Source organism: Haemaphysalis longicornis, unplaced genomic scaffold (assembly GCF_048455015.1).
Source record: "Haemaphysalis longicornis isolate Haplotype H1 unplaced genomic scaffold, Haemaphysalis longicornis Haplotype H1 scaffold_10, whole genome shotgun sequence".
In the NCBI taxonomy this organism is placed as follows: domain Eukaryota; kingdom Metazoa; phylum Arthropoda; class Arachnida; order Ixodida; family Ixodidae; genus Haemaphysalis; species Haemaphysalis longicornis.
In genome coordinates, this window is record NW_027526204.1 from 29140151 (window position 1) to 29166616 (window position 26466).

At 44.9% G+C, this 26466-nt stretch overlaps 1 protein-coding gene and 1 long non-coding RNA gene across 4 annotated transcripts in view; one reads left to right on the plus strand and one right to left on the minus strand.

Moving 5' to 3' along the window:
• LOC144158322 (uncharacterized) overlaps positions 1 to 17649 on the plus strand; it is a 31805-nt gene extending 14156 nt beyond the window's left edge. The window contains exons 5-9 of the mRNA XM_077689144.1: positions 2526 to 2655; positions 5961 to 6391; positions 9608 to 9745; positions 14469 to 14598; positions 16566 to 17649. Of these exons, the coding sequence (XP_077545270.1) occupies positions 2526 to 2655; positions 5961 to 6391; positions 9608 to 9745; positions 14469 to 14598; positions 16566 to 16792 (1056 nt within the window). The 3' untranslated portion in view covers positions 16793 to 17649. The remainder of the gene's footprint in view (positions 1 to 2525; positions 2656 to 5960; positions 6392 to 9607; positions 9746 to 14468; positions 14599 to 16565) is intronic.
• The window catches only part of LOC144158323 (uncharacterized), a 47939-nt gene that overhangs the window by 2014 nt on the left and 19459 nt on the right, over positions 1 to 26466 (minus strand). Inside the window, exons 2-5 of one of the 3 annotated variants that reach the window (XR_013320015.1) lie at positions 15452 to 15550; positions 9598 to 9727; positions 6590 to 6650; positions 3008 to 3139 (exon numbers count right to left, since the gene is read on the minus strand). This is a non-coding gene — a long non-coding RNA (uncharacterized LOC144158323). Of the gene's footprint in view, positions 1 to 3007; positions 3140 to 6589; positions 6651 to 9597; positions 9728 to 9933; positions 10540 to 15451; positions 15551 to 26466 lie in introns of those variants that run through there. The other 2 variants (XR_013320013.1, XR_013320014.1) reach the window with 2 other exon arrangements.

A 26466-nucleotide genomic window follows, 5' to 3' on the forward strand; every position in this document is an offset into this window, starting at 1 on the left:
TCTCAAGGGAGAGGAGCCCCACAACCTTTGCATCTTTGGCTGATCCCCGGGTCCTCTCGACGGGTCCACGAGAATATCTTTTGGCCCAGCTGCGCAGCACGGCTTCCCACTGTTCGGTGGTTGTATTGATTTTCACGGGTGCTTAGTTTCCGATCAGGTTTATGTGTCGTGGGTAGTAGAGTTCTTTTCGGACGCATAATGGGCAGAACGTGTTAAACAGGGTTCGGTGCGGCTTATGGCGTATTTATGACTTAGATATGATGGCAAGAAGTACCTTAGCTAAAGTGTTCTTGCGATTGTGCAGTCCCAACGGCGCTGTGAATCCATGTATTGTACTTCGCCATTATGGCAACGGATACCGAGAATTGTTGTGGTATATCCTGAAGGTGTAGAATACTAATGCAGAATTCGCACTGTTCCTAAAGCAATACATGCATATTAACAGGTCAACTTACATGACGCGGATTCATACACACATAGTCTGTGTACATTCATAAAGGGTTCATGCAGGGATGTTTGCGTTCAGAACAGTTTTTGCCGCACTCTACTTCAAAAAATTCCAGACGAATGATTGACCGTAGAATAGTCTTCGAGTAGTAAAAGCGAAGTGAGGGACACGGGAGACCAACCAATGCCAGGATGGTTTTACGCGGAAGAAACGGTGTTACTAGCAAGTAATTGGAAGGCTTCAAAAACAGTCCGTATTCTTTGGTGAAGAAACAGCATATCTCGGCACAAGTTTCAGCCAACCAATTCAGACGCCTTGGTGTTTACCAGCCCGACATCTGTTGTGAAAACGCAGCATATCTGAAGAATTATTTCAGCAAGAAAAATCCTACTTCTTGGTATTCGCCAACGACCAGCCCAGAGCCCAGTCACCAGGAGCCGCATTTTAGCAAAGCAGCAAACTTTTTTGGGGGGATCCGGCTGAATGGAGGAAGCGCTACGTACACATGCACAGGAAGAACTGTGAAAATGTCAGACTGTGCAAAACGCGATGATGTTGAACGATGTGCAGGATAGGTACTATGAAAAATATAAAAATGAGTACCGGCGCCTGTGCCGACGTTTACGAACGCTGCACTATGCCCAAGTCTGGCATCCTGTCTCTGCTGCAAGTCACTAAGAAAAAATCGAGTAATAAAAACGAGGAGCTCATTATAGGAACATAAATGTGACAGGGCAAGGCGATAAGTATTATTGCTATTTGCAAGCAAGGGAAGTGCAAAGTAACATACAATCCAGGAGAGGTCTAGAAACCTGTATGATAAAAAATAGGGCAAGGAGACTTCACAGGCACTCTTTAGGCAATACGGACTAAAAAGTTATCGAAAAAATAAAAAAATTATTCCAAACATTTTACCGATACCAGTTTTTAAGGAGAGTGGAGGCAGCGTGGTTGGTAGGCGGAGACGCATTATGGAAAAGATATTTAGGGGGATATAAACCAAGAAATAACCTGATGAAAAAACAAGAACAATTTTTTTGCAACTACACTAAAGGAGGTGCGCTGATCGCTGCAACCCTAGCTCACCACTTCAGGGACCTATATGAGCTAATATTCTCGTCAGAATGATGCATGTGTATGCTTCTGAAGAAACACGAAACAGTCAGCTACTCAGTCATAAAATGTAAATTGTGCACACAGGCCGAAGTATATGGGAAGTCAACCTGCCTTTAGCAGAATGTTTAATTATTGAGTTTGGCATTGGTTTTTCTCTAGTTGGCATTATAAAACATCGTATATAGGTGGATTACGCCGGGGACCATTCTAGGCACTCACAATGAGAGCTACACCCCATACCTGATAAAAAAACTAGGCGCAGTTAAAAAAGACGCTGTGCAGTATTTGGTTCACAAACGCACGCAAGACGGTGTTTAGCGTCTCCTCAATACAAGTGGCAAGCGTTTCCCAGCAATAATAATGTTCACCTCGAAAAACCCGATGTCTCTAAAAACGCGAAGGAAAATTTATGGTATATAGATGAGAATTGAGGGCTACTAAACCGTGAATGCAAGAAAAAAGCCTAACCCTTGTCAGAATTTTCGAAGGCCCACTGAAAAATTTAGCTTATTTAGTGAAGCTAAACACGGTGGCGACCATTCTGTGAAGAGTTTACCGCACAGAACTAGACCCGGAGTTTACGAGTGTTGAAAAGCTCGTGGCGGCAGGGTTTCTTGCGTGTTATTGCGGTTGCCAACCGCTGCATGAAAAGTGCACCCTCATAGGAGCGGTCATGACAAGAGCACCCGAAAAACACTCGAACTACTGAAACATCATGGGCCCCACGGTAACTTTATCATCATGCCTTATGTAGCACTATCGGTTAAGAAATTGAAATATCTTGATGGACGCAAATCAGAGAAGATTAAGCACTTTAGGCGTCTGTGTTTTTTTTTTGAATAAGACATATTTTCACCACTTTCAATAAACCCTTACGTTGCTAGCGCTGTTTGCCTCTGTTCTTTGGCTCCTGTTGCTGTGTTTTGTGCATAAAGAATCCATGAGTTGTTTTTTTTTACAGCTCAGTCGCTACGCTCAAGCATATGCTTTCTGGCTGGCAAAGCAGGGCGAAGTGAAGCACAGAACTGAACATAAGTACGGGGAGAACATCTACTTAGCCTGGAACCGCAGGCCCAATTTCCATATAAAAGGTAATTTAAAGCTGCCCACGGCACTTATGTTTTTTCGGAGCTTCTTCCTATAAATATTTTGGCACAACTACATTTTGCAGCGTGATGTCTGCGTTCTTATCATGAAACTGAAATAATTATGCCATAATCATCGGGACCTGGCCTTCGTTCATGAAAAACAACTTTGGCCGCTAGCTGTTAGCAACAAAAGCAAATAATATGAGATACGAAGAGCTAATAAACAGAGCTAAGAGAACCAAATGGCGGAAATGTAGCAGACAATACAAAAAACTTTGAGGTGGTGCAGGCTACTTCGTACACTGCACCATGCTGGGGAGGTCAGTGCCTTCCCGGAAGGTACAGCAGTGCTTACAAAGACAGTAATGCTTTCACTGGTGAAAATGGTTAGGACGACCTGTGGTCCGCGTGCTCCCGGTGACACTGACGCCTGGACAGAGCCGTGTGAGGTTGTTCAATGTCGCTTTCAGGCAACCAATCCAAAATACTGTAAGAAAAAATATTTCGTTTGATACGCCAGCGACAAAAGCAGGTATATAGTTTGCAATATTAGATCACGAAGTACCGCATACAGCTAAAATGAAGAAAACAATTATCACTATTGAATGTTTTTTTCCAGAATCTCCGGGATACGATCAGGTGGAGTTTTTCGTGTGCAGTATTCTTTGTAGCTCTGAACAACGACAGCAGCGTTGTCCCATTTGTATTGTAGATGCGTTTTAAGAATTTTTCAGGTGTAGTACTCCAACTTTAACTCCTCAGTAGGGAAGAAGGGGTGATGTTAAAACGTCAAAATACTTAATCCTCATCTTACACTGCCTTTGTGCTTCAACAGCTGCTTTGGTGATCGGCGCATAAAAACCACCGCCAGAAACATCCCTCTCTGCTGGAAGGGAACAGGTTTTTGGGTTTACCAACGAATGCCACAGAAATCTACGCCGTAAAACAGCCGCCAAACTTTCGTGCCCAAATAACTCAATCACTTTATTTCAATTTCAATCAGTTGAAACTTAACTCGGGAAAGAAAAGAAGGAATAAATTGGGGCTTTCATTTTTGTAAATCTATATCTTACTTGGAGAGCCCAATTGCTATTGGAGAGACTTTACTCGGATTATTTCGGCTGTCAGTATGATGCAGGGTGTTTTTGGAGACGAACCACCTACGCGTGTGCCACGACCACCGAAGCGAATAGGATTGTGCCCCAGAGTGAGGCCGAGGCACACAATGAGACAAACTAAAAGTATTCAGCCGAGTGACACAAATTTTATAGCCCACTTTTGCCATGCCTACATGAAGGATGCCTGCCAACCGTAACAGGACCCTGAGCAGCTATCGTTAGTTTTAGTCAGATAAGGCGGCTTCACGGTAATGGAGTTGGCGAGAGCCTGTGCGATAACAGGAAGGAGGCTTGGTGCTCACCACAAAAAGAAGAGATACAGGTGTGCAGGCTGACATTTACGTAGCACCGCCTCTTGGTCAGCCAGAAATGCATAAAATTTGTACCCGCCAATTTTAAGGCCTGACCAGGGGCAGTGTTAAAACACTGTTCACTATCGGGTTCATTTGCAGCCGAGACTGCATTTTCCATTTATTATGTCTGCATGAGGTATGGTGCGTGATTTCAATAATTTTATCTGAAAACTTCCGCTGAGGAACCAAGACGCTCTGAAGCACTGGATCTGTAATTAGCGGGATGAGTTTTTAAATGTCGTTATCAAGCAAGAAAACGTCATACAACTTGCATGGCTTTAAAATTCAATTTTTAATAAAGCTTCATCGCACACGGCGGAACAAAGTTGAACTCCATGTAGCATATCAGGGCTACATAAAACTGCAAGGTCAACTATAAAACCGGCAAGGCGTCGTTATCATGACAGCTAAGACCCGGCATTTTTTCCGATGATGTACAGTGACGGTATTGCTCACTGTTGATGCAGCCCCGATGTTGCAACTACAAAGCTACAAAGTCTCAATCTATTTCGATCAAAATATTCCATGGCTCGCGTTGACAAATTCGTCTACATTTCATCTTGTGCAGTCTGTACACGCCATACTAAATCCACCGAAAGGGTGTAAGCTTCGCCCACACGAAGAAGCAGCAGTGAGTTGGGAAAGACGGTGAGAAATCCCACGGAAGACCTCGTCTTCGCTGAGCCCGAATCTGAAGCTTGCCAATGACTGCGAAGGTGTACACCTCTTGTTTGTCGGAAAATTTCTTTGCGTAAACGCAATATCCACGGCAAAAAAAGCCTAATTTTTTGGCGGTAATGATGACAGTGGGTGAAGTGAAGAAGAAAAAAGTGGATGCCCGGCGGTACGCTGACAAGACGCCAGCATTTCGCGCCCATGAGGCGAGTCGTGTACCACTGAGGCACCGCGGCGAACCGCTACGTGCTGCACAATGAATTTAGGCAATTTTAAAATCAACGGTCGCGAAACTATCGCGAAAGTATCGCGAAAAGACGATACTCGGCTCAGCCGCGCAAGCTGCACTTGTACTCTCAATGTGTGGTCCCTCGGTGCACATTCCGTCGATGTTACACATGAGTTCAGCCGCATAAATGTACAATTTCTGTGATTCTCCGAGCCGTGGTTGTACGAACGCATCGGAGTAAACGGGTACACGGGGTCACGCGTGCAAAGCGCCCTGAGGGAAAAGCCTCTGGTGTAGCAATCTATGCAAGGGAACATTTGTCTTTCGAACCATAAGAACTGAGGTCCCAAACCTTTCAGCAAGTCGTCACCAACTGTGTGAATGTGTGTGGTGGAAGTGATGGAATGCTAGTCTTCGGAGATTACTTCAGCCCTGAAACACCCAAAACAGACATCGAGAACTTTATCCGAAACCACTTTGCGTGGGTGGGACACCAAACAGTCACCCGAGAAGTTATCGTCAGTGATTTCAATGCTGATGTGGTGAACCCTGCCAACAAGGACTGGTTTTTTTTGTTTGTCAGGGATAACTTTTGGCTGAAATGTTACAACAATCACAATCAACCAACCACGCCGAATTGATCGTGTTTGAATTTGAGCTTGGTCAATAATGTAGTGAAAATGGTCCCGGAACCAATCACTGTCTAACACAGCGGCCGCGAAGCCATTATCACTACCATTATACCATTACTCTGGGTAATAATAAAACAAACCCCCATTAACATGTGTGGTGTTTGATGTAGCTTCGCTGGACACTCACGTTCGCAGGAGGCGATGGCGACCAACTTTAATTCATACATCCAGCAAACATGTTAGGGGTTCTTCATGGGTCACTGACCTTCCTCCTTTCTAAAACCCGTATTTTTTTCCGCAGGAGAACGAGCCGTTGACTCCTGGTACAAGGAAATCAAAATGTACAAGTGGACCAATAAATTCCAGTACGAGTGTGGGCACTTCACCCAGCTCGTATGGAGGACAGCGAGGAAAATTGGTTCTGGCATAGCCAAACATAACGGTAAAATCTACGTGGTCACCAACTACGATCCTCCAGGAAACGTGGCGGGTCACTTTATGGAAAATGTTCCGAGGCCTGGCGGTGGTGGCGATGAAGACGAAGGTGGCAAAGGCCCCGCATGGGGAGGGCAACGCGGCGCAGGTGAAGACGAAGGTGGCAAAGGCCCCGCATGGGGTGGGCAACGCGGCGGAGGTGAAGACGAAGGTGGCAAAGGCCCCGCATGGGGTGGCCAAGGCGGCGGAGGTGAAGGCGGGAGTGGAAGGAAAGACGATTACATGCTTCGACGTGGGGTGAGACCCTCATTCTACTCCATTGATGTTCTAAGCAAGCTTCGAATTCCTTTATTATGTCGCATCGTGGAGGGCTGACTTCAAGCACCGGAGCAAGAAGGTCCCCCGTGATACCGAGAAATGCTCTTACGGAATTTTTTTTCTGGCAGTTTTGTCATAGAATACTTTTTATCTTGCTCCTCAATGAGTTTTACTTACCGACATGCGCAGCGGGAACCAACCAAGCACGATCGAAGAAGTATCGCACGGAGTATTGCGCCTAGAAAATTTTCAAAGTTAGGCTTAACGCAAGCATGTTTTATCGCAATTCTCACAGACAGGCTTTCAGAATTCAGCCTCGAGCTTATGAATACAAATAGCACCCAAAACAATTTATAATTTAGAAAATTTAAGAAAGAATTAACCATGAATCTCTTATTTTTATGCATGTTTTTTTCTGTTCTGTAGCATACTATTATTTTACAGATATAAATCACAATTTTTGAAGGCGAACCATATTGTTCGAGCATTGGCGCTCTGTTATGTCAGCTACTTAACACGGCAAGCAGGCTGATAATGCGGGAAAATACGCATCATGTTGCACAGAAAGAGATCAGAGCACAATCTCTTTCTGATCACAAATCCATTATGTTTTCTCACCACACAATACTGGATCTCGAAGGTGACGACGCGGTGCTAGAATCTTTATCGACTGGACATGTGTGTCTTGAAATTAGGCCATGTCGTATATCACTCTGTGATAGGAAGAAAAAAAATTGTTCACTGCAGCCGGAATTTAAAAAAAAAAACTGGCATTGTTGAAACAAAAAGCTACTGCAGAAAAAGCAAACGTAGAAGTCAAAGATCATTTTACGTGACAAAAAGGGGGCGACAAAACGAGGGTGACGTTCTCTTCTTATTTGATGTAAATTTCAGAAGATCATGCAGCTGTATCTTTTTAATTTAACTGAGAAAGTTCAGTGAGACACTTAGGACTCCTTTTCACTGGGACAGGCCAGTTAGACCAATTACCTGGGTTTGGTATGCCACCATTGAGCTTTGCTGTTTAACACTGCGGACCATAAATGGGGATGTCGTGCCAATTATAGTTACATCAAACAAGACAAATTGACGTTCTCGTACATGTTTTTTGATTCAGTGCTAGTGGCTTGGATCAGGCGGTAAATTATTAATACTTGAAGCCGTGGACACATAAAGCAACCCTTCCTTGAGTGACAATTTGTCTCTGCACCACCTAAAACACGAACATTTAGGCTTATAACAATGGTGAGGCTTTTTGGCTGTGTCATGATATGGTAACCGTTCTGTAACCTTTCATTCGAACGACTTTTCAACGGTCGGACGGCGTAGTGTTCGACTATACGCAAAAAAAGACGGTGTGGTAACTAGTGTACCTGAAATCTGCTCAATCAATAGTTTAATGGTGTTCGACCTAATGTAAGAGTAAAGGCTGATTTTGCGAGCGGAAAACTGTGTGACGGCCTCAGAATTGCCTTAAAGGTGCGAAACATTTCGTAAAATAGACTTCGATTTTAACGTTGGCTTTTCTTAGCCCCACCTTCTAATGACAGGCAATCAGACTAGTGTGTCCAATTTTGTGTCCAGTGCGTGCTGACGTTATCAATTTCCGTCTTCTCTTCTACTTCAAGGTGTGCTTTAAACGCGTGAACTGCAGCACTTAATAATTAACGCCTACTTCGAATAAATTCTCCGAGCTACATGCGCACCGTTTTATATAATATAAAATAAAACAACATAAAAACAGGTCGTGCGAAGAAGACTGGCCCTTCTGTCGTAAGTTACTAAACATGTTTTGGTTTGTTTTTTGAAACTACTGCCGCGCGCACGCACACACGAACCCACCCACACACACACACACACACACACACACACACACACACACACACACACACACACACACACACACACACATATATATATATATATTCTGAGGTTATTCTGATGAAGGCCGGTCCCTCGGCCGAAACGTTAAACCTTTTCTTTTTGCGACGGGTGTCTTTTTTTTTTGCTACGACTTGCCGGTGTCCAAGAAATATTTTCCTGCAATATATATATATATATATATATATATATAAAGAAACAGAGAGAGAGAAGATAGATAGAGATAAGACTCCGATAAGGGTTGGCAGTCAAGAAAACCTGGGAAAGTAAAGGGAAGAATGTGGTAGCTAGGTCATTGAAACAGATAAAGAATTTTGCAGGCAAAGAAAGTGGAGACAAAATGCCCGCCGGGTGGGATCCGAACCCAAGACCTCCACATTACGCGTCTGGTGCGATGACCCCTACGCTACCGGCGGGGCTATTTTCCCATCCAATTTCTGGGGTATTTATATTAAGATATTTTTGTTTCCTGCGCCTGGGGGTGGTAGCCAGCACCTGTGGGACTACTCGTTGCGAAGGGGACTTTCTTTTTAACCCCCGGGCCGTCACTCAAGTGTGTACGACATGTCGGGAGTGTTAGACCAGCATTGAACCCTCTTAGGCTTTTTATGGCACCAAGACTGCCAGAACGCAGGCCCTCGCTAGGCATGTAGCGTACTGGAATAGCAAATGAGGGGCTCGTTGAATTAGGACAGAAATAAGGGTTGGCAGTCAACAAAACATCGAAAAGCAAAGGGGAGAAAGTGGTAGGTCATTGAAACAGATAAAAAATTTGGAAAGACAGAAAGAAAGTGGTGAAAAAATGCCCGCCGCGTGGGATCCCAAACCATGACGTCCAGAATCTGCGTATGTTGCGATGACCACTACGCTACCGGCAGGGCTATTTTCCCCTCCAATTTCTGCGGTAGTTATGTTAAGGTATTTTTGTCTCCTGCACTGGCTACCACCCCCCCCCCCCCTCTGCACAAGGGGAAATGTTACAATTTTGCCTCACATCTTGCCTGTTGCTATGGGCTAAGCATATAGAAAATTGGCATTACTAACACGGTTTCAGCTTAGGATTTTCCCGACAAAGCAACACTCCTAAGCGTGGTTCAATGACGTGCCACTCTAATGTAATACTTCGATAAACTTAAATGCAACTGCGCCTATTCTAATACCTTGACAGCCTTCCCCAATATTTATGCCACCACACAAGCACGCTTCAATCAATACATCCTGGAATGCTGAGCAACCTTTATTTTTCTATAGGAATGTCTCTTGTCCCTTCATAAAGTTTCACTTCATATTAAAGTCTTTCTTACCGCCTCGCAGGTCATCCGTGGCGATGAGCCGGACGACTTCAACGGCGAATTCACCCCAGCCATGCGAAGACTTCAAAGACAAGTTTTGAGACGTCACAACAAGTGGAGGCAGTTGCATGGTGTGCCACCTCTGAAACACAGCGAGAAGGTGAGAAAAGTTTGGACTGGAACGGTGCCTGCGATGCCTTGACACGCCATGTAGATTCTTTGCGTGTTATTATTATACAGCGGTTTGCCACTACTGGAACCAGTTTTCAAACACTGGTTACAGAATTACTTCTAAAGTTTGTATAAACTTGAACAGAATGGTAGTCACAAAAGGAAGCAGTTGCTTACTTCATACCGCAGCTACTTCGAGGAACGAAGTTGGTGATACTCGAAGGCCACATGCGCTTGTATCTTTTCACTGATCAAACAGATGTTATTATCTGTAACAAAGGAGTTCTATCGTCTAGATAATTTCCTGCGGAATACCTGGTGCCGCGCAGCAGCTTCAAGTGCGGGACGACATCCTTTTCATTTATCAAGAGCCTGAATCAGAAACAAGTTTGAAACGAGCTTGAAACGAGTTTAACTAAGGCCTATTCAAAAAGCCTTGTTCACGACACGACATTAAAGAGCATATGCGGCTGCGTACAAACCTGTCACTTTAGATGTACGTGACCGTTTTTGCATTATGGTGCCTCTCACATCTGTGACGCATATTACTTTGATTTTCGAAGATGAATAAAAAACTTTTCAAGTGTTGTGGTTGGGCACACATGAAACATTATATAAAATCAGAATATATTTCTCTTTATCAAGACTTGTAGCGTATACTGCAATGCACATTTGGTGCTGTGTGGATTTGTAACAATATGGTAGGCTTCAGAGCATTCAGGCAGGTTTCATGGTACTGCACAGATTACGTCTGCCGGCCTTCCTAAAAGGCCTGTCAATTTTCCAAGTCGGTATGGTTTATGATGAAAACAGCGCAACGATGACGTACTTATAATTATAAAAGGAGGGGTAGAGGACACAGTTGCTAGTCAGCGCGTGTCCTGTCTCCTATATTCGCTAAATCAATCGTCTTGTGCTGTTTTCATCATGGCCCTCCTACTGCTTCAGCTTTAAGTAACTGATTGATTGATTGATTGATTGATTGATTGATTGATTGATTGATTGATTGATTGATTGATTGATTGATTGATTGATTGATTGATTGATTGATTGATTGATTGATTGATTGATTGATTGATTGATTGATTGACTGATGGATGGATGGATGGGTGGATGGATGGTTGGATGAATGGATGGACGGACGGACGGACGGACGGATGGATGGATGGATGGATGGATGGATGGATGGATGGATGGATGGATGGATGGATGGATGGATGGATGGATGGATGGATGGATGGATGGATGGATGGATGGATGGATGGATGGATGGATGGATGGATGGATGGATGGATGGATGGATGGGTCGATGGACTGCTTGACCCGCCCCAGCAGGGCGGCGCTTATAAAGCACTGACAAATACTTTTGCGGGTACTTAGTGCTCCATAAACACGAGCAACGTTGCTTCGAATAATAGCAGAAACTTAAGAACGGGCACCTGCTCAGGTCTAGCGTTTGGCTTTGAGTTCTTACAACTACAAGCAGTACCGAAGCCTTATTGACAAACAGTGCACTGAGTAACTTATCTAATAAACTGCGCTTCTCTACGCTAGAAATCAAACAGTGAAGTTGCGCTTAACGTCACATCTGAAGTCTTAAGAAGAGCTAAGAGCCGACTTCAGCCACACAGGCCGAGCCGCTCCACATCGAAATCCCGGTACTACGCTTTTCTACACGTCGTGAGGACCTTACGACGTGCAAAGCCACTTCATGTCTACGATATGTTTAGCTCCGGATACCAGTTGACAGCAGGCCTAAGAGCATCCCCCTAGGTCTACGTCGGGCCGCCGCCTGCCCGCGTTGCCCCCTTTCTCTCCTGCGCAGCCTTTTTTATGAGCCAGATATGAAAAGAAACCTGTGCTTGGCTACCCCAAAAACGCTTCAAAAACACACTTCAGGAGACAGAATAAGGGAGAGATAAAGTTATTGAGCAGTCAAAAAGGGGTTTATGGGTGGGACCCTTCGTCCGGGGCTCCAGTATTTTTTCTCCTTTCCGAGCTATAAGGGTACGGTCCCTCTGGTACCCTGGGCCTAAGCTGCCCAGAGCTTCTTCCAATGGCACAAACTGATTCGCATTATTGTCTGCTTAGGGTCATGTGTTGTGGCGAACTCAAGTAGCGGGAATGCTAGAGGGCCTTCCACGTTTATCGCTCTTTTTAGTCTGTTGTGGGTTGATTATCGCTAGTCCCGTGTTTCAATGGAACGTGTTTTTCTGTTAATTTTCGAGGGTGCCGGCTTCTAAAGTACTTCGCCTTCTGTCCGGAGTAGGTTACGTGGCTCACAGTTCCCGCTCAAACTTCAGTCGTTCTTTAAAACCGGGCGAGAGGGGTTAAAGGGAATCCGAATCCCCCGGCTGAGTGGTTGGTGAGATCCCGCGGAGAAACACGTGAAAGTCCACCATATTGCTATCCCCCAATTCCTTATTTTTGTGGGCCAGGTGAACCGGTGGGCTTCACTAGCGTGTGTTCAGTCGATTTCTTTAAGCCGCTTGTGGATTCGCGCACTTATCAATTTTTCATGACACTATCAGAGATAGGGTAATAGTGCTGTCATGGAACGCCCATTACGTCATGTCGGCGCCATACGAAAATACGCCGAGACGCACCCGACGAAATCACTTCAATTGTGCTGTATAAAAAAATTATGCGATAAACATGCTAGTGCCGTGCTATGCACCACGACCTGTGTACCACAAGTGGTGTCGGCAACGCCTCCGGAAGCTGCACCGGTTGTGCTGTTTGCAACACGTTATGAGGGTATTTGGCCCTTTGATAACTTTGATGTTAGCAGCTCCTCTTTTGCCGACAAAAAATACGGCAGCCATCTTATTGAAGAAATTACACCTTATGATCGTCTTAAGCACGTTTTTTTTGTTTTGGGGTCTACGACACCCCGTTGATGTGGCTTCAAGCAGACTGGAGTATGTAAGACATCAGGCGTCTGCTTTGCAACCGGGCGATCTAGCAATTTCACCAAAATACTGCCAGGGCACCTCATTCTTCCACTCACCTCTGATATGACCCAGTTTACAGCAGCTATGGCTTTGAAAGCCATATGTCATATCGTACATATACGGAACTACGTTGTATGAAACATTTACGGTCGCACATGGTGTCGCTGTCGCAATGTAGCGATAGTGAAACGTGATCCTCCTTTGCGGGGACAAATAAGTATTATTTAGTAAGCGGAATGTAAAACAAAATAGTTACGCCGCCGATCACCCTTTTCCATGCGCCAGGATGCTTTAATCAGTTATTGAATTTGTGGCAAGATAAGGGTGACCTTACTATCTTGTTGTTTGGTACGAATTAAGGCATTTATATGCCTTCATTTATTTACCAGCTGGATATTGTATTTTTATAATCGCATTTCTAATTGCAGATTCGGTCCCTTTTCCGCGTTTTCTACTTATCTTGGCCTGTGTTAAGTGGATATAGTCTATATACATACCCCTTTTCTCTATCTGTTCATTTCTCCTAATAATGCCTGCGCTTTTATATTAAGGTTTCATACAATTATTTGGCGCAGCAGCGACTGCGTCGTGTACCCATAACGTACAAGTTTGATATCCTTCAAATATTCCGCCTATGTAATACCTACTTGATCTCTTAGGGTATACTGCTAAATAAACAAAAGTAAAGGGTACTGTCGGGACTTGAAAAGAACCAGAAGGTCATCAGACTAGTGGCCCATGGTAAAAGAAAGGATGACCTAGTATAACTCAAGCACGCTGGCCCTACTCTGAAGCCAATGAAGGGCAAACAAAAATTTGTTTCTAGGATAGACTTTGAATTTGGATGAGAATAATTAGGTAGGAAAGACTGCACAAATACATGCAACCAAAAAGGTGTACACTAAATAGCGGAATAATACGAGAAAGGTGGCGAAAAATACAAATTAGTTAGGACGAACAAACCGCCAGAGCCGTTCAAAAGGAAGTCAAAGAAACGAAGAGTATTACGTGAACGCATAGAATATGGGTGCAAAACAAAGTGGAGATTGGCAAAGCAGTAAAGCATACAAAGTTCAAACAATTTTTTTGTCACTACACTGTTACTACACTGCCCGCTTCACGGAAAAGACTACTGTGAACAAATACTGACCACGGGATGAGGCCTCTGCACGTGAGGAGATAGGAAGCTATCATGCCCTTAGGATGTAGTGCTATTTAATCCATCCAGTTCGAAACCAACGCAAAGAAAACCTTTTTTTGCCGTCATGCAACCAATCCATGCTCTGCAGCGGAGATTGCAAAAAGCCGTTGAAGTATCGCTGGAGAAAATTCAGGGACGTAGCCGATAGAGCACCGCCACAATCAAACTTCGCTTCAGCGCGTAATTGAAGACGAATTATGAATCGTTGATGGAAACGATAATGTACAGCAGCAAAAATATTTTGGCTTGCAAAACGTCACTTGCCGTCTTTAAGATTAGTTGGAAGCATTTGGGTATCCTATTTAGCTTGTGAATAGAACGTTTCGTATCCTCTTCACCTCATGAATTGAACGTTGGTTATCCTCTTCACCTCATAAATTGAACGTCGGTTATACTCTTCACCTCATGAATTGAACATGTGGTTGCTGTTGAAGCGAATTTAAGAAACTTCAAGCGAAAATTTAGGAACATGAATCATACCCAAGTAACAGGACAACGGCTGCATGTGGAGCCTTCTATCCATGAACAATCCTTGCCTCCTGTTTTTATTGTTGCAGCTGTGTCGTTACGCCCAAGCATATGCGTTCAGGCTTGCGCAGAAAGGAGTCATGGAGCACCGGAAACGCAGGAAATACGGAGAGAACCTCTACTACGAGTGGAACACCAAGCCCGACTTCCATGTACATGGTAATATCAGCTTAGAGCTTTTTTTTATTATGACGCCTTCAGCCTAGATATATTTGGTCTCCCTCACCATGTTAGACATATCTGAAAAAACTTGTAATGGGCGACCAATTGTTTATTTCATTAGGGTAAAAAAGACGCCTCCCTTGCTAACGGAAGCTTTGTTGAGCGAACAAGGGTTCCGTAGAGAATCCGAAACGTCTTTTTAACATTTAAATAAACCTTTGGCCCGCGTTTACAAGATTTTTATACTTTTAATCTTATACTTGAGCCAACCAGATTTTGTCAAACCTAATATTTGGTTACTACGTTATGCGTCGCAAAGGCTGCGTGCGGCCGTCTCGTTGAAATAATTTTGTTATTACAGCTGATGGCGTTTGGAAAAATTTAGCAAATTTTGCTGCGCCATTTCACACAAAGAAAGAACAAATAAAGCTCACAAAATACCTATAAAACAACAAGAACAAAATGTTGGATGAAGAACACAGCGTCGTGTATAGAGGCTAGTTTCATGGAGAAAGATCGAGAAGTTCATAGACAGTAGCCCACGATTAACGTGTGGGGGGTGAAGGACGCCCTGTAGTCCACACGCTGGAGTTTATATGGGTTCTTGGACAGGTCCATGTGAGGCTGTTCAGCGTCCTTCCCAGTTTACCGGTGGGAAACAGAACCAAAACCATTAACCTTTCCATTTCTGCTAATATAGCACGGAATTAACGCTGGGCTTGCTTTATCAGCAAACATTGGAGCAGAACTAAGGTTTTAAAGTAATTATTGCGCACAAAGGTACGTTCCCAGCACCACCGCAACTGTCTACACCTCACAGGTTTCCGTATATTTTTAAGTGTGCACTTACCGTAACCGTTAACATTAACTGCCGCGTAGACAATTTTTAGGGATGTTTTGAAAGGATTACTGAAGCAAACTTTATAGTGGACCGCTATAACCTCAGTATCTGTAATTAAAGAGAAAATGGCATTAGGACCATAAAAAGCGCGGTGACACAATAGTTCTCCCTTCCCCCTCCCTAAAAAAACGTGGCATCCCGAAACAAAACAAAGCAGTGATCAATTGTCTCGGGTTGGTTACACAAGCGACATTGAACTGACCAAGGCACGTGTGCACCTTTAGTATTGAGAAATGCGTAAACACCATCGTAGATGTGTGCAACTTTTTTTAAGTTGCACACATCTACGTTGCCTGTTCAAACATGCTCAAAAACAAAGTTTTCGCGGCCGCCTGGATGCACATTCTCTTGACACTTTTTGTCCGGCAGCACACTCATAAAAAAGTTCATGGATCCCCCCCCTCCTACCCCCCTCACACTATACGATTCTTGCTTGTGATTAAACTTGTTGTGCCCTTGGACCTTTAACTTGTCACAGGATTGCTCAGCCGAAGGAAGTGTCGCATGACTGATCGCATCGCGGAAGAACCTCGACGAACTAAGTCAATTTTAAGCAAGCAATGAGCGCTTTTCTATAAATTATATGACACACTGTCGCAGCCACCGGGCTGGTTGCGTCTTCTTGGGGCGTGCGCGTGCCTTCCTGGCTTTAACAATATGTCATTGAACGTGCTTCCATTCTAGACCGGGCGTGATTTGGACGCTTTTCGGGCTGGTCTCCCATGCAAAAAACAAAATAACAGACATAATGGCATTTTTCATTTTGCCTGTCGACGTGCCTGTGCAGCGAAATTGAAGATCCGCCTCACACGCAAAAAAAAAAAACAACACGCCCCCAGCACGTCACGTTTGAAATGCATGGAATACATTTTTATATCGGAAAACGAATACCAGCTATAAAACCAGGTTCTAAAGTGCCCATTTGTTTATCACCTCGATAAAGAAGAAGTGAAACTCACAGGACATTGCTTGGTGGCGAAATTTGTTTCCCGCATACGCTCATGAAATGTGCAACGTAATCTTGTCACCTCACCCCATTCTGTGCCCGGGTTTTCTTTTGCAGGAAAAGCCGCCGTTGATGCCTGGTACGACGAAATCAAACTCCACAAGTGGCGAAATTATTTCCAGAAGGCGAGTGGGCACTTCACGCAAGTGGTGTGGAAAGGAAGCAGATACTTGGGCTCTGGCATAGCCAAACACAACGGGAAAATCTTCATCGTGTCCAACTACGACCCGCAAGGGAACATTCAAGGAAGGTTCTGGAAAAATGTTCCCAGGCCTCAAAGTTGAACGACCGCTGGAGAAGTGGAAGTGATGAGGCACCAGTCGGTTTGTTTTTAAGTCCATTGTTGGCGGCAGAAACTGACATTTGAGCCGTGACGGCTTTGCTCGCGGTGGTCATTGTTTCATCATAATGGCTAAATAAATATGTTTTTCGTTCGCCTACACACGAAAGAACTGACTGTGTTAGTATTATTACTGCCCCAAGTACGTCCCAATTGGCCACAAGGACAGGCCGCTGCAACTCTTTTTACTGCAGCAATTTTTGTCATCAATGTACAAAATGAAATCCTTATTTACGTTTTCTAATCCCCACTTACTTTTTCTAAGTGAACCCTTACTTTTCTAATAAACATTAACGACTTACCTAGTAATACTTCTTCTTCTCTTTGCCTCTTTGCTGATGATTGTGTGCTTTATCGTAACATTACTAGTTCCTCTGACGTTCAATACCTACAATCTGTTCTTAATAATATTGTCACAAAGCCAAGGACGACGCCGTTGTCTTGAAGGAGAAACAACTTAATTGGAGCGAACTTGTGCTCCCCTAACAACTCAAAAGAATACAAAGGCGGCGAAGCAGCGGTCAACAAAGTAACTATCACAGGCGAGTGTCGTCGAATGAATGCCGCGGCGTCTGCTCTGCAGGCTTTTATCTTTCGATTCACATCCAGAGCATTGTAGATCACAGAAGATTATTCTGGGCTAGTCACGTTAGGGCGAAACAGTCTGCTTGTCTTAATGTGATAGCCCGTGCGGCATAAAGGTAAAGAACGTAAGACGCGCTTCGTTTGGAAGGCAGATAACACAGCCGGGCGTGGCCCGGCGGTAAAAACAAACAATAAATAAACAAACCCATACATGGTTCGCGGCATTAGCCCCCCTCCAAGAGTGCATCGACCCGATGCTAAAATAAAACACAGTCCGAACGAACAACAAAAAACGTCCGTCATCTTGCATAGTAAGGTTTCAAGTGAAGCACGTGGACGACTTCGGGCCGCGTGCGTCGTCTTGATGTTCCGGAATCACCATCGGTTATCACCTCGTACGTAAGTTGACCGACACGTCGTAGAATCAGGTATGGTTCGAAATACCGTCGCAAAAGCTTCTCACTTAGTCCGCGTCGACGGATGGTAGTCCAAACCCACACACGATTCCCAGGGTAGTACTCGGCGTCTCGGTGTCGAAGGTTGTAGCGCCCGGCATCATCCAGCTGCTGGTCCGTTGTACGAACTCGAGCCAGCTGGACGCTGCCTCGAGTGGCTGAAGGTATCCTTGGACGTCGGCGTTGATGTCGTCGTAAATGTACCTGCGGAAGCATGGCGTCGAGCATCGTAGTCGGCCGTCTTCCGTAGAGAAGCTCGAACGGCGCCATCTGCGTAGTTTCCTGGATAGCCGTGTTGTACGCAAAGGTCACATACGGTAGCACTTCGTCCCAAGTCTTATGTTCAACGTCGACGTACATTGAAAGCATATCCGCGATGGTCTTGTTCAGGCGTTCCGTTAGTCCGTTCGTTTGGGGGTGGTACGCCGTCGTTCTTCAGTGATCCGTGTGGCTGTAGCATAATATCCCTTGCATCAGCTCCACAGTAAAGGCCATTCCACGGTCCGTGATTAGGACTTCCGAAGCGCCATGTCGCAGCACAACTTGGCTTATGAAGAACTTTGCAACTTCTTGTGCAGTCCCGCTCGGAAGAGCGGCGGTCTCTGCGTAGCGCGTCATGTAGTCTGTCGCCACAACAATCCACTTGTTCTCGGATTGGGATGTAGGGAACGGGCCCAGAAGGTCCATTCCAATCTTTTGGAAGGGCCTACTGGGACGCCGATCGGCTGCAGAAGTCCGGCGGGTCTCGTCGGTGGCGTTTTTTATCGCTGGCAGTCACGCCAGCTCCGGACGTAGTGGGTGACGTCAGATGCAAGGCGGTGCCACTAGTACTTCACCTTGATTTTCCCAATTGTGCGAGCGGTGCCGAGATGTCCGGAAGACGGGTCGTCGTGGCACGCTTCCAAAATTTCGTCACGAACATCTGCCGGGATAACAAGAAGATAATTCGCTCTCGTTCCAGGGCTGAAATTCTTCTTCACGAGGACGGAGTTTTTCAGGCTGAATGCAGGTAAGTTGCGTTTGAAGGCCCTCGACACGGCGACGTTGTATCCTTGGAGGTATTCGAACATGACGCGTAGATCGGGGTCGTCACGCTGCTGGGCGGCCAGGTCGCTCTCAGTCACGACTCCGAAGAACGCGCTGTCTTCATCGGAGTCTTGTGGTGGTGGGTCGACGGGGGAACGGAACGGGACAGGCAGTCGGCGTCGGAATGTTTCCTCCCGGATTTATAGACTACTGTAGCGTGAAATTCTTGCAGGCGCAAGCTCCACCTACCAAGACGGCCAGAAGGGTCCTTCAAATTTGCGAGCCAAGACAGCTCATGGTGGTCATGGTGAAATTTTGAAACGGCCCATATAATCGCGAGGCACTCATTCTCAGAGGCTGAGTAGTTTCTTCCTTGGACAGACCACGGCTGGCATAGGCGATTACTTTTTCGCACCCGCTTTGCTCTTGTACGAGGACGGCACGCAGGCCTATATCGCTGGCATCCGTGCGCATTTCCGTTTCGGCATTTTCATCGAAATGAGCGAGCAAGGATGGGTTTTGCAGGCATTGTTGCAGCACGCAGAATGCTTTTTCTTGGGCATTTGCCCAGGCAAAAGGGGTGCTATCTTTCATCAAGCGGATGAGTGGCTCTGCAATGCGGGCGAAGGTTGCGACGAAGCGCCTGTAGTATGCACATAGTCCGAGAAATCTCCGCACGTCCTTTTTATCTTTCGGTCTTGGGAAGTTCGCTATGGCGGAAGCTTTCGCCGGATCAGGCCGGACTCCCGCGGCGTTAACGACATGGCCCAAAAACTTGAGTTCCTCGTACGCGAAGAATCCCTTTCCAGGCTTCAGCGTTAACCCCGACGTACGGATGGCCTCGAGTACAGACTGCAACCTTGCAAGGTGTTCATCGAAAGTCCGGGAGATTACCACAACATCGTCGAGGTATACGAGGCAGGTGTGCCACTTCAGGCCAGCTAGCACCGTGTCCATGACTCGTTGAAACTTTGCTGGCGCCGTGCACAACCCGAACGGCATCACCTTGACCTCGTGCAGGCCGTCCGGGGTTATAAATGCAGTCTTCTCTCGGTCTCTCTCGCCCACTTCAATTTGCCAATAGCCGGTCTTCAGATCCATCGATGAGGAGTACTTCGCGTGGCAGAGATGGCCGAGGGCGTCGTCGATTCGGGGGAGGGGGTACACGTCCTTTTTGGTGATTTTGTTCAGTCGCCGGTAGTCAACGCAAAATCTTAATGTGCCGTCTTTTTTCTTCACGAGTACGGCTGGCCCCGACTAGGGGCTTTTGGATGGCTGTATAATGTCGTGCTGAGCATGTCGTCGACTTGAGTCCGGATGGCTTCCCGCTCGTGTGAAGAGACGCGGTACGGTGACTGTCCGGTAGGTCGGGCTCCATCTTCGGTTATTATTCGGTGCTTCGCCAGAGGTGTCTGACATAGTTTTGAGTTCGATGAAAAACACTCTCTGTAGCGATGCAGCAACTCCAACAATCACTTCCGTTCTTCTTGCGGTAACGCCGGATTCACGTCGAAGGGATTCGAAAGCTTGAAGGTATCTTCGTCTGCGCGTTCAAAGTCCGCAACCCCGATCACGCCCCATGCTTCTTGCGTTTCTTCGAGGAACGCAATTTCAGCGCACCTGTTTAAATGCTGGTATTCCTCGCTGAAATTAGTGACCAAAACTTGGGATTGGCGTTGCGTAAAGTGCGCAATGCCTCTTGCAGCGGAGACACCGCGGTCGAGGAGCAACCTTTGGTCACTCTCTACGATAGCGTCGACGTCAGGAACAGCATATTCACAGTAGACGGTGATCATCAAGCTTGCGTAAGGTGGCAGTGTGACATGATCATCGGCGATCCTTAAAGCAGCACGGTGTTTGGAGTTCGGTTCCAGCGTCATGGAGTGATTGGAGGAGAAAGTTATAGACTTGGTCTGCAGGTCAATTATTGCACCGTTGTCCGTCAAAAAGTCCATTCCAAGAATTAAGTCGCGGGCGCAGTTAGGCAAATGACTTGTTCGAGTATTGAACTGGCAACGCTGTCTTCGCGTCGTTTTATCGGGCTCCTGGTGGTGGAACAACTAACGAGGCACTTTGGAGGCGGCGGCAGTGGCGAGAAGAGGCCCCCTTAATTTTCCTTCTTCGTTTTCCAGGTTGGTTCCGCCTGCTGTAGCTTCGAGTATCCTGGCTTTGCTGTGGTTACTGGCCTCTTCGTCGCATCACCAAACAAAGCTTTCCCGATTTTGTCTTCGTGCGTCAGGACAAGAGATGCCTCACCAGCTGCCTCTGGACTTGTTCGAGTATTGAACTGGCAACGCTGTCTTCACGTCGTTTTATCGGGCTCCTGGTGGTAGAACAACTAACGAGGCACATTGGCAGCGGCGGCAGTGGCGAGAAGACGCCCCCTAAATTTTTCTTCTTCGTTTCCCAGGTTGGTAGCAATTCTCGCGTTCCACGCTGACTGTTTGTCGTACTTGCTACCGCCGTTGCTGCCAGTGTCGTTCTGCCTTGCTACGGTTATTTGCTGTTTTACCCCCGTCCACTATCATGCTTTTTGTGCTTAATTGAACGACGAGTACCTCCCCGTTATGGACGAGACGTGCCACTCCTGCGACGAGAAGCTACCGTCTGACGGTCACCAAATCAAGTGCTCCGAATGTGAGTACGCTTACTATTTGGGAAACTGTTCGGGTTGGTCAGAATCCACGTTTAAAAGCAAAGGCGAAGCGAGGAGAAAGAGTTGGAGATGCCCTGCATGCCGCAATTCTAAGGGTAAAGCTGGAGGAAAGGGCGGTATGGAACCGGAACTTGTTTCTTGCCTCGCAGAAATAACGAAGAGGCTCGATGCACTCGCTGCCTTGCCTTCTCAGGTAGCCGAGATAAAGCAGTCAATCGAAATGATGTCTAAAAAATATGACGAAATACTGAGTAAGCAAGCCCATCACGATAAGGAAATATGTAGCTTAAAGAGGCGTGTTCTTGAACTGGAGACTAAACTATGTGACTCGGACGACATACAACAAATGAAAACTTCGCTTAATGACATCGAGTGGCGCAGCAGAAAGTACAACATCGAAGTTCATGGTATCGCTGTGTCCGAAGACGAGAACTTGTTGAATAAGCTAAACTGGGTGGGTACACCTATTGGTCTACCAGAATTGGTTGCTGATGACATTGAGGCTATTCACAGGCTTCCTTACAAGGTTGGAAAAATACCAGGAATCATTGTCCGTTTCGCAAGGCTGTCACTTCGTGACAAATGGCTTGAAGCACGGAAAGCCCTCAAAGCTGCGAAATCGCCAGTATCGATCACTGAAAACATGACGAAACACAACAGGGACTTGCTCCGCCTCACCCGTGAATGGGCAATGGCAAACCGCTACAGCTTTTCTTGGCATGCAAAGGGCAAGGTCTTTGTCCGAAAATCGGAGGGTGACCCTGCCATTGTAATTCGTCGTCAGGATGATCTCTTCCAATTGACTGACAGCTGAACATGTTCTATGCTCTAGTTTTGGTTCTTGTTACTCTGTTTTTCATGGATTTATTTTTGTATGTGCGAACTGTTAAGATGGCGATAGCGAATTGTAAGTGTCGTGTTTCCGGTTTTTTATTTTGCTCCTTGCATTATTTCGTGCAATTTCCCCTGTGCATTTTTATTTGTGTGAGAAAGAAACGTTTACTTTCGCTGGGGCAATATTCTACCCATCACTTGCATCTTGATTTGACTTTTGTGTTGACAGTGGTTATCTATTTGTATACCGCATACAAACTTGTGCGTGTACCATGTTCGAAGTCTTTAACGGCGCTCCACACAGCATCTGATAAGGTTCCAGCGATCTGTGCTCGTCACTGGTGTTCAACGCGTGACTTCACGCTGACTTTTACTAGGATGCTTTCGCGCTATCTATGCCCTGCGCTGCGCAACTGCGTTTTCATTGTTTTGTCTAGGCAAGGTTTTTCGAACGAGTACCCACCTCTCGCTACCTTGCGTTTCATGCTGCACAAGCGGCTCAACAACCACACCAATCCGCAGATGATTTCTGATGCGTTAAGGCACCCTAAACAACTACACTTTGGTGTTCACTCAACCAAAAGCAAATTTCTCTTGCGTGGGCAGGTTTTCATCTTTTTGAGAACAATGTGTAATAACACAGAGATGGTTAATATTCAAGGTTTCCCTGATGCCCCCAAACTGAAGGTTCTGCAATGTTTAGTTAAAGCTTGCAATTTTCCGAATTTCCTGCATCTAGAGAAAACATGGCATCTTATGATATGATCTTCCCGGCTGACTTTTCCCGCTTCATAGGACCTGACCATGTCAGATCAACTAATATATGTCATTTAAACTGCCAGTCAATTAGAAATAAGGGTGACGAAATTGATGCGTTCTTTAGCAGTTTTGACCATGAGTTTTATTTAATCATGTTGTCGGAGACATGGTACGATACTAACTCAGTGCCTTGGTGCCCACCAAACTATCAATGTTTCACTGCATTACGTACCAGTTGTCGAGGTGGGGGAATATCAATCCTTCTTCAGAAGAATATCTTGGATGATCGCATTGATCAATGTTGCTGCATAACTGATGATTTCGAAGTATTAACTGTACTTTGTACCCGAACAGTATATTCCGTTTTCTACCGGCCACCAAATGGCAGCATAGTATCTTTCTCTTCCTTCCTTGAAAACCTTTTTCGTTTTATATTAGATAATCGCTACAAGGCCGTTTTTGGAGGTGACTTTAACATCGACATGTTTGCAACCACTTCTGCCACAAGGAATTTCAATCTCTTAATAAGCACGCACGGCTTTCTTTTCAAATGTTATTTCGACTCCAACGCGGATAACGAGTTATACATCGACGTGCATTGATTTATTTCTTACGAACTTAAACCCTGCCTATATTAAAAGTGGCGTTTTCTCCTGCGGAATAAGTGACCACATGCCTATATTTCTTAGTCTAAACCTGAAAATCGATAAGGTAAACACACGTACCAGGACAGGTCAATGTATCACGGAAAACCGACTTGAGAATTTTCGTAATCAGTTATGTCAACTCGACTGGAGCGAAGTGTACTGCACTATAGATAGTAACACAGCCTACGAATCATTCTTGAAGATTTTTAAAACAGCACATGACGCTAACTTCCCTTTGCTTACCACTCAAGCTCATCCGCGTAATATACGAAAGCCGTGGATCACGAGGGAATTACTGAATAAAATCAAAACCAAGTATAAATTGTATAGAAGATTTCTAAATTCACGCGAGCTGTCTGATTTTAAAGTATTTAGGTCTTTTCGTAACCAACTTTCAAAAGATATACGTAAAGCCAGAACAAATTATTATAATGTCTCGTTTGACGGCTGCATGAATGACACGAAGAAAGTTTGGAATAAACTTAACTCAATTTTGAATCGTAAAACTGAAGTACCACATACTGTGCCAATCCGTAAGGATGGACTTGAAATTGCCGAAAAATTAGTCCCTGATACGTTTAATGAGCAGTTCACCAGCATAGGCAGCAGTAAGTGCGATCTCAATGCTTGCCGTTTTATCACGACCAACTCTGTCGACACTATCTTTCTTTATCTTACCAGTGAATCAGAGTTAATTCGTATTTTCCAGGAGATTAACAATAGCACTACCTGTGATCCTGACGGCCTGCAAATTAAACCAGCCAAGTTTGTCATTAATGTTGTTGCTCCAGTATTAGTTTATGTTTAAACTGTATGCCTATCATCAGGAACCTTTCCTCAAAAAATGCAAGTGGCGAAGGTTCTTGCATTGTTCAAAAAAGGAAATAGAGCATCGGTATCTAACTACAGGCCGATTTCAATACTTCCTATCTTTTCTAAAGCTTTGAAAAAAATTATCTTTAATCGCCTATCCAACTTTCTGGAAAAGAACTCAATGTTATCGAATTGTCAGTATGCATTCAGAAAATGAAGGGCGACATATCTAGCGTTACTTGAGCAAAAAGAATTCATTCTGAAAAACATGGAAAAACGACAACTTACATTAGGTGTTTTAATCGACTACTGCAAAGCCTTCGATAGTATAAATCATAAACTACTGCTCGAAAAAATGCGTTACTATGGTATCCACGGCATAGCTCTAGAACTTATAACGTCATACTTAGGTCACAGAAGCCAATTTGTTCAGGTAAATAATCTTCGCTCTAAAATCAGACAATTGCACTTAGGCGTACCACAAGGCAGTATTTTAGGGCCCCTTCTCTTCAACATGTACATACATTAATGACATCGTGAACGTTGACACTAATACAAAATACATAATTTACGCTGATGATGTTACTCTCCTTGTTTCATCTTGTGATGTCATGCAGTTGGTACAAACCGCAAATGAAGTGCTTGAAAAAATACACAGATGGTCAGCGGACAACGGCTTAAGAATTAACGTAGAAAAAACGAAAGCGATGCTTTTTCAATCCAAAAACAGAAATATTCTTTTACCGGCTGATATAATGTTAAACCACTCCAAAATTGAACTGGTGATGTCTGCAAAAACGCTAAGTGTTTTTTTCGACCAAGACATGTCTTGGAATACACACATTAATTTTCTCGCAGGGCAACATTCGCGCATAGTTGGAGTGGTATATTCTGTACGTGACCTTTCGTATAAAGTGAAGTTACTGTTGTACAATTCACTATTTTTAAGTAATTTTAACTATTGTTGTCTCGTGTGGAGCACAACTTCTGCAACTAATATAAGTAGGTTATTTTTGCTACAGAAAAAAATTATTCGGCTTCTATGTAATGCACGTTACGATGCTCCTACTGCCCCTTTGTTTAGTAAACTTTGTCTACCTAAGATTCAGGACCTGCTTAAGTACCGCTTAGCCTACACATATACTCTAGAACGCAAAAACAATACTAAGAACATTTCGTTGATAGCTAATCTTCAAATTAATCATACGCCCTATCCGACTAGACTGTCTGAACGTTGGAAAGTTCCTCGCCCACGTACAAACTACACCTTGCAGATGATTGGGTATACCCTTCCGAAGTTGTTAAATGGACTTGCATTTATTGACTTTGATATTGACTCATGTACAAAACCTATGCTGTTCAACTTGTTTGTTCGGAAAGACTATGATGTTCGAGAATAGTTCCTTGCTGTGTTTGTGCGGTTTGTTGCGTATATTTTTTATCACTACTGCCTTCACGTCCTTATATCCACTTATTGATGCGCTATCTATTGTAGTTTTGAACATATTGTATTTTCCGTGCTAGTTTTGTTTGTCACCCACAAGTGGTGTCTATTTACTGCTTTTTTTTGTTTGTTTTCCCCGCCGCTGTTGTTGTTTATGTTCTTTCTGTTGTTTCTTTTGACCATGAAGGATGTAGGGCTTCGTCAAGATGCTGAGTGCAGCTTTTTACCCTATTTTCCGCCATAACGGTGTACGTTTATGGAAATAAAGTTCAACTTCAACTTCAACGCCGCAGAGTACGTTGTGCCGTCTATGGTGACGCGCGATGTGCACGTTCCACTTGGCGTCACAAGGTGGCCTTCTGGTGTCCAAATGTGCGGACCGTCTCATCTGGTCATAAC